The sequence below is a fragment of the Malaclemys terrapin genome, chromosome 1, assembly GCF_027887155.1.
Source record: "Malaclemys terrapin pileata isolate rMalTer1 chromosome 1, rMalTer1.hap1, whole genome shotgun sequence".
Classification (NCBI taxonomy): domain Eukaryota; kingdom Metazoa; phylum Chordata; order Testudines; family Emydidae; genus Malaclemys; species Malaclemys terrapin.
In genome coordinates, this window is record NC_071505.1 from 227,927,697 (window position 1) to 227,940,457 (window position 12,761).

A 12,761-nucleotide genomic window follows, 5' to 3' on the forward strand; every position below is an offset into this window, starting at 1 on the left:
AAATATTAAAAGTATATAGACACACAAGTAGAGATGCCAAAAAATCCTAGGACATGAAATCACTTGAATTTGCTTATTGACGAATCATCACGAAAAAAGAGAATATTTTGATTTTTCATCAGAATATTTTTGTGCTGATTCATTTAGGTGAATTTCACCCTTTCACTAGATTGTTCCATATGTGCTAACCATTACCTTCAATTTTTTTCCTCTGCAAAGGTTATTTTTAACTCAGATATTTTCTCAGCAAGAAAAAAGTGGCGTCTTAACAGCTCCCAATACAAACTCAGTGACCACTTTCATTTTGGCCATTGGCTCTGTCAGTGAATTAAAATTATCCTTCTTCAGGTAGTTGTCTGCTTCTTGGCACTGACAGAAGATTCCTCGCATCTTGTCTTACTTGATCGCAAGGTGATCTAGTGTGCTATTCCACCTTTGCCATCTTGGATCTAAAGTTTTTGACTCGTGAACCTTTCAGAATGTTCTGGGGTTAATACATGCCTCAGTATGTGGTAACCCACAATTTTTTTAAATTAAAAAGTGAGGTAATGGAGGAACCAAATTTAGTATTAACATAATTGCAAACTTAATTTTTAAGAACATTGAGAGCTCTATTTGCTCTTTAGGCTGTACACTAGATAAATGATTTAGCCCTGAGAAAATGGGCTGTGTTAGGATATAGATATTAAGGCCTATATTTTAAGAATTTAGGTGTATTTTTATCACTTAGCTAGTTATAGAGGTATAAAAGAGAGAATTAAAATCTGACGGGGACTGCCCAAACTGTGTGCTGGGGGCTATCCACGGAGGATGCATGGGACTATGCCTGGGTAAAGGCGGTGATTCTAGAAGCCTTAGACGTCAGCCCGGAAACCTTCCGGCAGTGGTTCCGGAGTCTGACCTACACCCCGGGCACCCGACCCCAGTTGGTGGACCAGGAGCCGAGGGACCTGTGCAAGCGGTGGCTATAGCCCGACATGCAGAACCCCGATGAGCTCACTGAGCAAGTCATCCTGGAACAGTTTGTCCATATCCTCCCGTCACGGGGAAGGGCTTGGGTCCTCTGCCATTGGCCTCCGACAGTAGCTGCCGCCATAGCTCTCATGGAAAATTTCCTTGCGGCAGAAGCCCCGGTGGGACTGGCTACTCGAGCCCACCCACAAGGTCCTGAGCGCCCTAACCTAGAGAGGAAGGGGAGCGTCTGGATCGAGCTGCGAAACCCTCCACAGAGTCAGGAGCCCTGTTATAGATGTCCCGAAGGGCCGGCTCGACAAGCCCCCGTGGGCCCAGATACAGGGAGCGGAAGGATCCATCGAAGCCCCCCCAGAGCTAGGGGGGAGGCTCGGCCCAGCCCGGATGACCAGAACTAGGGCCCTGCTTCTCCTGTGGGAAACGTGGAGACCTGCAACAGGACTGCACCGAGATGAATTGCTGCTTTGGTCACGTTGGCACAGGGGAAAACCGCGCCTGACCGCCGCAGGCCACCAACGTCACAGTGCCCCTAGTTGTCAGGGATTGCCTGACCTGGGCCCTGATTGACTCCGGATGCGGCCAGACCCTAGTCCGCCGAAGCTTAGGCCTCCCGGCAGACCCCTGCCTGGGAACCATCCAGTTGTAGTGCGTCCATGGCGACATACGGCCTTACGCCAGTGCCCGAGTCTGACTAACCATGGATGGGGTCATGCGGTTGCTGGTGGCTGGCCTATCTCCACGACTAGCCTACCCCGTGATCTTGGGACGTGATTGGCCAGAGTTCCCAGGCATCCTTCGTTTGAATGCCGAGGAAAGCCCCGACGTCATCCCAGCATTGGAAGGGGACTGCTGGGAGACCCCCGCAGAAGAGGCAGAGGAACAGGACCCAATGGGCAGGAAGGAAGGCCTGAGGACCCCCTGCCAATGTCCGCTGACGACCCCAGGGTCAGCACTGACTTCTGCCGGGACCAAAGGGGGGACCCTACCCTTAGTCAAGTGTATGAGCAGCTGGCGGCCGTGGATGGCGCTCTGATCCATCCATGCAGGGCCAAGGTGTGGCCCCATTTCGAGTTACGCCACAACCGCCTCTATCGGGTGGACCGAGATCCCCACACCGGAGAGGTCCAGATCTAACTGCTTGTGCCTCGATGCCACCAACGAGCGGTAATGAAACTTGCCCATGACATCCCGGCTGCAGGGCACTTGGGCCAGGAAAAGACCCTCACCCGAATTCTGACCTGATTCTTCTGGCCCGGGGTGCACCAGGAGGTGCAGAACTATTGTAGTTCCTGTCCAGAGTGTCAGCTGGCTGCTCCCCCATGGATGTCCATGGCCCCTCTGATCCCCATGCCCATTGTGGAAACGCCATTTGAGCGAGTGGCCATGGATTTGGTGGGGCCTCTCCCGAGAAGCAGGGCAGGATTTCTGTACATACTGGTCATTGTGGACTACACTACCCGTTTCCCCGAAGCCGTCCCACTACGGAGTATCACCGCCAGGGCCATCGCTGATGAGCTCGTAAAGGTCTTTGCCCCCGTGGGCTTACCCTGGGGAAATCCTCACTGATCAGGGCACCAACTTCACCTCCAGGCTGCTGTGGCAGGTGTGCAACCTCCTGGGGATTAAGCAACTACGTGCCTCCATCTACCACCCACAAACTGACGGCTTGGTGAAATGGTTCAACCGTACCCTAAAAGACATGCTGAGCAAGTTTTCCCCAGAGGACCTGCACCGATGGGATCAGCTACTTCACCTTTGCTTCTGGCCATCCGTGAGGTACCCCAATCCTCCACGAAATTTTCCCCCTTTGAGCTGTTGTACAGATGTCGTCTGAGGGGGCTGCTGGACCTCATGAGGGAGACATGGGAGCAAGCCCCGTCCCCAGCCCAGGGCCTTCTGAGATACGTCCTCCAGCTGCAGGGACATCTTGCGCAAGCAGGAGCTCTAGCTCAGGAGAACTTGAAGGAGGCCCAGGAAGCTCAGGCCCAAATGTACAACCGGGAGACCCGGTTCCGCGAGTTCGAACCCGGCGACCGGGTTTTGCTCCTCCTGCCCTCCAGCGAGTCAAAACTACTGGCCCATTGGCAGGGGCCATATAAGGTGATTCGGAAGATCAGCCCGATCACCTATGAGATTAATCAGTCAGACCGGCGGAAGAAAACTCAGCGATACCATATTAACCTCCTGAAACCTTGGCAAGAACGAGAGGGCCTTCTAATTAATCCCTTTCCACCGGAGCCCGAGTTGAGGCCCCGTGTAACCCCGACCAACGAGTCTGCAATGCCCCAGCTCGGAGAATCCCTGACTGAGGAGCAATGAAAGCAGACCCAATGCCTCCTGCAGGCATTCCCCAGAACATTCACCGCCCAGCCGGGCTACACGACCCTCGTTCACCATACTATTCAGACAGAGCCTGGGGTGGTGATCCTGGAATCGAATAGGCCCTTGCCTCATCGTATGCGGCAAGTCGTCGAGGAGGAAGTCCGAGCGATGCTAGGGTTGGGGGTTATTGAACCACTGCAAAGCGAATAGCGCAGCCCGGTAGTCCTGGTTCCTAAACCCGATCGCACGCAGCGGTTCTGTATCAATTTCTGATGCATCAATTCAAAATTCAACGCGTACCCAATGTCTCGGATCGACAAACTGCTGGGCCACTTAGGAGAAGCTCACTTTCTCACTACTCTTGATCTGAGCAAAGGATACTGGCAGATCCCACTCGACCCCGCCTCCCAGGAAAAGACCGCATTTGCCACCTCCACGGGCCTTTACCAGTTCACTAGAATGCCCTTCGGTCTCCATGGTGCTCCTGCAACGTTTCAATGGCTGATGGACCAACTCCTTCAACCTCACCGAGAGAATGCGGCAGCGTACCTGGACGATGTTGTTATTTACAGCTGCCATTGGGAGAACCACCTGGAACGGGTAGTGGCAGTCCTGAGCTCCCTGCGGGCAGCAGGATTAATGGCCAATCCGAAAAAATGCCGCATTGGATGGCAAGAGACCACCAACCGGGGTACACTATCAGGAGGGGACAGGTGAGACCTCTCATGGGGAAGGTTCAGGCCCTGGCGGCCTGCCCACCGCCCACCACGAAGCACCAAGTACGCCAGTCCTGGGACTTGCGGGCTACTACCGACGGTTTATTCCCGGGTTTGCATCTATCGCAGCCCCTTTAACTGGACTCTTGACCAAAACCAGCCCCTGACGTATACATTGGCCCCCGGAGTGCGACAACACCTTCCAGGCCCTCAAAGACAGTCTCTGCCATGAGCCCGTCCTACACAGCCCCGACTTTAACCAGGAGTTCATCCTCCAGACGGATGCCTCGGAGGTAGGACTAGGGGCGGTCCTGTCTCAGGAGGTGGATGGAGAAGAACACCCGGTCGTATACCTCAGTCGGAAATTGTTTCCACGAGAGATGAACTACGCGGTGATAGAGAAGGAGGCCCTGGCAGTAAAATGGGCCTGTGATGCCTTGCGTTACTACCTCCTTGGGGCCCCATTCATACTAGTCACCGACCACGCCGCGCTTCAGTGGTTGGCCAGAATGAAAAATAATAATATGAGGCTAACGCGTTGGTACCTGGCACTACAGCCCAATGCTTTTACTGTCCGCCATAGGGCCGGTAAGGACCACGTGAATTCAGACTTCTTGTCCCGCCTGGGAGAGTTGGACAGGTCTGGCCCCGATGATCGGGAGCCAGCCTTGGGGGCGGGGGTGTAGCAAGGTGGTGTGGTGCCCCTCAGCCCTGCAGAGGGAAGAACCTCCCTTGACACCAACGTGGGCAGAGCCAGTGGATCCTGCGCCCGCTCCCCAGAGGTCACGGCACAGGACAGGAAGTAGATCGCAGAGCTCACTTGGACCACAGCCGCCAGAGAGGCCAGACACCTGTGGCCTAGCTCCGGGTTGGGAGATGCCGGCAGGCCGCAGCCGACCCGAGGACTGGCCGGGCCAGCCAAGGCTACCCCTTGCCAGTTACCCAGGGGAGCAGCCAAGGCTACCCCTCGCCAGCTACCCGGAGGAACCGATGGTGCTGGAAACCTCTGAGGACACCGCCCTAACCCAGGTACCTTACGAGGGGGAGTCCGGAAGTAGCCCTGGGGCAGCCGACCCTAGTCTGGCGGCGGCATTGCCAGAATCAATGTCAGTGTGTTGCGGTCAGGATCCCCACTGACAGAGCAGCGGGTCTTCTGCCACTGCTAGGGCCCCAGGCTGGGACTCAGTGGAGTGGGTGGGCCTGCATTTCCCCCTGCCACCCAACTCATGGGTGGCAGTCTCCCCCTCTCCCCAAACGCTCGGAGCCAGGAGCCTGGGGTTTTCTATTGAGCTATTTGCTCAGTCCCTGCCTGAAGGCCTGAGTCCCTGACTGTTTGTTTGCTGCCCCGCCCTGACCCAGGGCCTGGGCTTCTATTGAACTATTTGCTCAGTCCCTGCCTGAGGGCCTGAGTCCCTGACTGTTTGTTTGCTGCCCCGCCCTAACCCAGGGCCAGGGCTTATGTGGTACTCCTTGAGCAGCCCTGCCTGGAGGTCTGGGCCATAGACTGGGTGTTCCCCAACCCAGCAGAAACGGTGTAGCGAGGCAGTGTGGTGCCCCACAGCCCCGCAGAGGGACGAGCCCCGACCGAGTTCTTCTACAGGAACCTAGGAGATTTATGTGCCCAACTGTCATTTAAATGGGCACTTAGCTCTCCTAAGGCATCTTTGAAAATCCCAGCCCTAACAATTGCCTTTCTTTGTTTATTTAACTTTCAGGGAAGTGGCATCAGGGTATGAACTGTGAAGCCCTCAATGATCACTGCCACCACCCTTCAAACCATGGTTTTGATTATTTTTATGGCATGCCTTTTACTCTTCTAAACAACTGTCAGAAAAACAAACCTCCCGAGTTGGATGCAGCCCTTCAAGCCAAACTCTGGCTTTACACTCAAATAATTGCCCTTGCTGTGCTCACAGTTACCATTGGAAAGCTTACTGGCTTGATCTCCGCCAGCTGGAAAATAGTTGCCTGCTTTGCCTTAGCTGTCTCACTTTTTTTCACTTCCTGGTACTCCAGTTATGGATTTGTGCGATATTGGAACTGTATCCTGATGAGGAACTATGACATTACTGAACAACCAATGAAGTTGGAAAGGACGGCTGCCCTCGTGCTTAAAGAAGCAGTTTCATTTATTGAAAGGTAACTAACGACCTTCCTTTTTTCTTAAAGGAGACAAGATCCCAGGAGTGTTTTTAAGATCCTTGGTGCAAGTGGGTTTTTTTGCATAAGCTGTTAATGTCTCTGGATAATTCTTTTTCAAATATTTTTGAAGCACATAAGAAATTTCTGCCCACAAACACATGCTCACTGACTTGGTTTCTGGAGCCAAGAAAAGAGTACCAGTATGAATGACATGTTAATGGGAGAGCATTTTGAGTATTGACAACAAATGAGTACACCAAGGATTCGACTTTATTTCAGCAATCCTGGATCTTTTCAGCTACCTGGAGCTTTTCAAATAAGAGAGGTTTTAACCAGGTGACATATGTGACTAAGGCCTCATTTTTCAATTTTTTTATTATTTGCAAAACAACACTGTGTAGCTTCCCCAGCTATCAGACAAACTCTAAAAGTTTTTTTTTCCTAACTAAATCTATCTCTTCATATTTATCATGAAAGACTGCTGGGCCAAAGTCCATGGTATCATCTGAGGTATAAGTCACTGCAGAATTGGGGCCATATTGATGACCCATATGGGTGAAATTTTCAAAAGTGCCAGGTGATTTAGGCTCGTAAGTCCCAGTGAAAATCGGTGGGGTGCATGCTCCAAAGTCACGTAAATGCTTTTGAAAAGCTGTAGTGAGAGAATAAGTAATTTTTATGGAGAGCTTGTGATGGGCTGCAGCCTGATGGCCTATACTCTCCACTGTACCAGTGAAGAGTGGCACCATTACAGCACATGACTGCTGCAAATAAAACATGCTCTTTGGCAATTACTTATTTTTTAGGTTTCCATTATTGTTTCCCCCCCACCCCCACTACTAGTTTGTTGTCCCATCTTTTAGCTTTCAGACTGCTCTTTCTCTCTTGCCAGCCCCCCATCTCTGTTAATGGAGGGTTGTTTCTGGTCCAGCACTACATAATCCAGCAATTCTCCTACAGTGGTTGCTAGGCTATTCTCTCTGGCTTATATTGCTCTTACTCCCTTTCAGACATCTTTATTTTTTTTACATAAGAATATAGACAAATTAACCATAGTAAATCTGACCATTTGATCTATTTGGTCAAGTATCTTGCCTCCTGCAGCAGCTCATCCCCTTTGGTGCTCATCTGGAAGGGAACAAACTACAAAAAGCCCTATGAGACATCCAGATAACTGTACTGTGCTATACATAGCAGACAAAACTTCAGGTAAAAATTTCAAAAGTGCTTAAGTCCCATTTTCAAAAGTGGCATAGGAACTTAGGAGCCTGTGTCCTACTGACTTTCAGTGAAAGAGTTTCAGTAGGAGTTAGTCAGTGGTGGGCAACCTCAGCCCGCAGGCCGCATGCGGCCCATCAGGGTAATGTGATTGCGGGCCGCGAGGCATTTTACTGACGTTGACCGTCCGCAGGCCCGGCCCCCTGCAGCTCCCAGTGGCCGCGGTTCACCGTTCCCAGCCAATGGGGGCTGTAGGAAGTACTGAGCCGCCGGGACATGCTGGCTGCTACTTCCCGCAGTTCCCATTGGCTGGGAACGGTGAACTGCAGCCAGTGGGAGCTGCGGGGGGCCGGGCCTGCAGATGATCAACATCAGCAAAATGTCTCATGGCCCGCAATCACATTACCCTGATGGGCCGCATGTGGCCTGCGGGCTGCAGTTTGCCCACCACTCAGTTAGATGCTTAACTCACTTAGGCACTTTTGAAAATTCCTCTAGGCATCTATTTGCATCTTTAGGCATCTAAATATTTCTGTAAGTAAGTTGCTTTGAAAATTGGAGTTAGAAGCCTAAGTCATAGGGGTGTTTTTGAAAAATTTACCATTCCTGACTACATGTGATAACTGTTTTACACCTTAAAGTCTGACATTTATTTCTGCCTAACTGTTCCATTATCATGTGTCCCTCTTTTTTCTTTCACTCAGTTTACAGCCTTCCATGGTGCCATACTCTCTCTTTCTCTTTACTATGGAGTGGAAAATAGCTAAATTTTGTGTTGAGGTAAAGCCCTCTTGTGAGAAGGTTCTGGGATTGTTCTCACTAAGGCAATTGTTTTAAAAATATATACACCGCTACCCTGATATAACGTGACCCGATATAACATGAATTCGGATATAACGCGGTAAAGCAGAGCTACGGGGGGGGCGGGGCTGTGCGCTCCGGTGGATCAAAGCAAGTTCGATATGACGGGGTTTCACCTATAACATGGTAAGATTTTTTGGATCCCGAGGACAGCGTTCTATCGGGGTAACAGTGTACTGTTTGGTGCATTGTAATGCAAACCCTTCTGGGGAGAGACATTACCCCCCAAAATAGCTAGTGTCATCCATTGTGCACATTACGAGAGACAATGCTCCGTGGACCAGCCAAATTGAGGTCAATGGCATTATGTCAGGATGAATGTGGTTCTAGTTATAATCTATGTGTGTGCATGTTGAATGTGAAAGCTTCTAGAATTTTCCAAGTGCACAACAAAAATATTCATTTAATTTTTTAAGAAACAAGCATGGACCATTCCTCCTCTTCGTTTCCTTTTTACATGTTCACACACCCCTTTTCACCACGGAGAAATTTCTTGGGAAGAGCAGACACGGTTTATATGGAGACAATGTAGAAGAAATGGATTGGTTGGTGGGTAAGTGTCCTTTATGAAAGAGATTTTCTTTAAATGTATCAGTGGATTTTAAAAGGTGCAATACTGATATCAACCAAGCTTTTGGAGTCTTAAAAGCTATTAAAGATTTCTGCAAGGGCTCTGCAAAGCTTTAGTTCCCTAATCATTTTAATTAGATCTTTATCTTTTTGTTTGATTCATAGCAAACTTTTGACTGTTTTTCTGTCTTTCTTTTAATTTACAGGCAAAATTCTTGATGCTATTGACAAGGAAGATTTGAAAAACAACACATTCACATATTTTGCCTCTGACCATGGAGGACAATTGGAGGCTCAAGAAGGAAAAACTCAGCTAGGTGGCTGGAATGGCATATATAAAGGTAAGAATTACGGTACGATTTCTTTTAAGTTAAGAAATGCAATAGAAAATTAATTTGCTTGACTAACACCGATGGGTTCAATGTGAGTTGGTTTCTATTCCTGGTTCTAGCACAGATGTCATGTGTAACCATGGACAGCAAACTTAATCTCTCTGTGCTGCATCTCGTTTCTCTGAAATTAAGGCATTAAACTTGCCTGTCTCACAGTAGTATTGTGAAGCTTGCATAACGCCTGTAAATCAATATTTGTTCCTAGAGAAAAGGCCTCATGGAAGAGAAAAATATTATCACAGATACATGGCTAATCAGAACAGAAAAGGAAAGGAGGAGTGTGCTGTCCCTTACAGTGAGAAGGCAATCACTGCATGGTTTTGTTGCTTTCAATGTACTCTAAACAAGACAAATGCCAATCAGAAAGAATGTAAATGTTTTCATTTTTTAAACTGCAGCTTTTATTAATTTTGCAACCTGGCCTAATTTTTAGTGTAGCACTTGCCAACTACACAGCCAGGGGCAAAGAGTTGAAACTGTGACTCCCTGAGCTGTGGAAATTGTGTACTACTGAAAGGGAGAGTTCGCCTGTTTTTGGGGAGGGGGAGGAGGAACTTTTGCTAGCTCCTGGCTCTTCCTCATGCAGCTGGACGGTAAATTGGCTCTGATTGCTACCATTGAATGGAAGCAGTACGTTATAGATTTGGTGAATGAGTCTGATGGGATTTGGAGGGCAGGGGGAAACAAGATTGCAATGGCGAGCAGCTAAAAGACATGGAAACCTGATGGCTATATTCGTGTACCCAACTGTGCCACAATACACATCTTTTCTTCAGCACGTAGGCAGTCAGCATCCTGATGCTTGATCTGTGTAGAATTCTTATTCTCTCTATAGCTGTCTGATTCCTGTGTACTATGTGGTTAGGGAAAATCATTTGACTGAAAGTTCAAATAAGGGTATATGATAGCTTTTGTATTATTCAGATTCATATTTCTGGTCTTGAAGTTCTTGGGTAACTTTTTCAAAACCACCTAAGTGACTTTGGAGCCTAAATCTCATTTTCAAAAGTGAAATAGGCACTTAGGTTTTAGACTCCTAAGTGACTAAATCCTACATGCAAGAGTCACTTTTGAAAATGTTAGCCCATGTCTAAACAGAACCAGTGTCTGTACTGAAACTCTGAATTAAAATGGGGGATGAGGCTCTTTAAGTGCTGTTTAAGACATATTTCATACCTTCAGTCTTGTGTGTTCTCAGAGAGTGTCCAGTCCCTCCCTTTTTGCTAGGCCATGGGGCTATTTGGTGTAGGCTCTCAAAAGTTTCCTGTCACCCCATTCTGACCCTACAAAAGGATGTAGACTAACAGCTGAGTGCAAGAGGAGCAATGTGAGGGGAAAAAGAAAGAAAATTATTGCCGAAGAACATATATTTGAAAGCTTGCTTGCCCATTTTCCCATCTATCCCACGCTGCAAGTCAAGACATTAATTACACACACCTTCCCAGTTTTGGAGGATGTGTTTGATTTTTATTTTTTGAGTGATTCTGTGCATCCCTCTTGAAGTTTATGAAATCAGAACTTAACCATGGAATTAAACCTTAGGGATGAGTAATGTGCTGCTGCCATCAGTCTCTAAATTCATGTACAAGTCTAATGTCTGTTAATGAGTCATAACTGTTATATGTCACTTTTCTGTAGGTGGAAAAGGCATGGGAGGCTGGGAAGGAGGCATCCGTGTGCCAGGGATACTTAGGTGGCCAGGAGTCTTTCCTGCTGACACAGTTATTGATGAACCTACAAGCCTTATGGACATTTATCCCACAGTGGCTCACCTGGGTGGAGGGATTGTGCCCCAGGACAGGTAAGGAGACAACAAAATATATTCACTCCCTATATCTGTAATGACAATATTGCTGCTTATGCTCTTGCTAAACTTTACATTCATAGTGTGGTATGCACTAAGCAATGGGATTTGATGGTTTACGTTGCTGCTATACAATCATAATGTGGGATATTACTATGGGTTATAGCATGTAGCGCTTAGGGGTAGGATAGTTGTCAGAACAAGGAAACCCCAGAGAGTATGAAATGAACTAATTAAGGGTATGTCTACTACTGCAATAAAACACCCACAGCTGGCCCATGTCAGCTGACTTGGGCTCTCAGGGCCCAGACTGTGGGGCTATAACATTGTTGTGTAAATGGAATGGACCCCGGGCTCTGAAACCCTCCCCCCTTGATTCTCAGATCCCAGGTTCTAGCCCAAACCCAAAAGCCTACATCGCATGTCACCATGCCTCAGTGGGTCACATCTCGGAATACCAGATTCAGGACAAACTGCTGAGAAATAGGCTGGACTCACCCGTTATTCTATCATTAGATATTCCAAACCAGTGACAAAAGTAAACTTCTGTCTCACCACACTGGTTAAAAAGAAATCAATAATGCAGTCTCCTTAGGCATCCCAGCCCTTATTTCGCCATCCAAACACTAGCCTTTATGATGAGTGGTTATTGAAAACCAATTTCACTAAACAAAGGGTTCTTCTGATCCCAAAAAATCAGCCCCATACCCAGATCAATATATAACTCAGATCCTACCCAAGAATCATACTGTTGCCAATCCTTTAGTGTCTAATATGTAAATGTTTGTTTATAAGAGAAAAGAAGGAGAGAGTTAAAGTAGTCAAAGAAATCATATACATACATTGCAAAGTTCTTGGATCAGGTTTGTAGCTGTGATGATACAGACTGCTGGCTTGTAAAGTCTCTGGTAACTTCCAAACGATTGGAAGGTCCTCAGTCCATTGGTTGGAATGCTCCTTTTAGTGTAAATCCATAGTCCAGAGATCAGGGCAGGAAAGAGGCAAAATGGAGATGCTTCCAGGGTCCTTTATACCTTCTCCCATGTTGAGGGACTGCTCTCAGTCTTACTTTGTGGAAAATTACAGGCACAAGAGGGAGTCCAGGGTCACATGAGCTTGTCACATGCCCTTGCATGCTTTGATGATTCATAGAAGCCATTACCCGTATTCTGGCTAAAGTGTCTACAGGAAGGCTAATCAGGTGGGGACAAGCTTTTTCTGTGGCCCATTGTGAGAATTAAGTGTTCTTTAATGGGCCATCAGCTTGAATAGTTCATTCACAATGTGTTGGCTAGCATGGACGTAAACTGCCTTGTGGGTGTTATCCCAGGAGCAAACACAATTGAAATATAGATCTATGTAGCCAATATTCATAACTTCAGATACAAAATGATACATGCATATAAACAGAATAATCCTACTCATCAAATCATAACTTTTCCATTAACACCTTATATGACATACTTTGTACAAGATTTGTTGCAATTGCATAACAAGTGGCAATATTAATTATATAAACAGTCATTTTTCAATCACACAGCATCACAGTGCAATTTTGTAGCCCGAGTCCTGCTTGCCCGAGTCAGCTGATAGGGGCCAGCCCTGATTGTTTTATTGCAGTGTAGATGTATATCCAATTAAAAACACATAGGGTAATAGAAGTGCAGGGGCCAAATAGGCATACATGGACCCCACACGGGCCCTTATGAGTAGTGAGGCTTGTGGTGGAAATCGACGAGAGGGAAGGGACTGAGTTCCATATAG

General features: G+C 47.8%; 1 protein-coding gene across 2 annotated transcripts in view; it reads left to right on the plus strand.

Annotated features, from left to right (window-relative positions):
• LOC128825664 (arylsulfatase D-like) overlaps positions 1–12,761 on the plus strand; it is a 33,819-nt gene that overhangs the window by 17,526 nt on the left and 3,532 nt on the right. For both annotated transcript variants that reach the window (XM_054008366.1, XM_054008374.1), the window contains exons 5-8: positions 5,726–6,149; positions 8,648–8,784; positions 9,008–9,142; positions 10,832–10,994. In XM_054008366.1, coding sequence (XP_053864341.1) covers positions 5,726–6,149; positions 8,648–8,784; positions 9,008–9,142; positions 10,832–10,994 — 859 coding nt within the window. The remainder of the gene's footprint in view (positions 1–5,725; positions 6,150–8,647; positions 8,785–9,007; positions 9,143–10,831; positions 10,995–12,761) is intronic.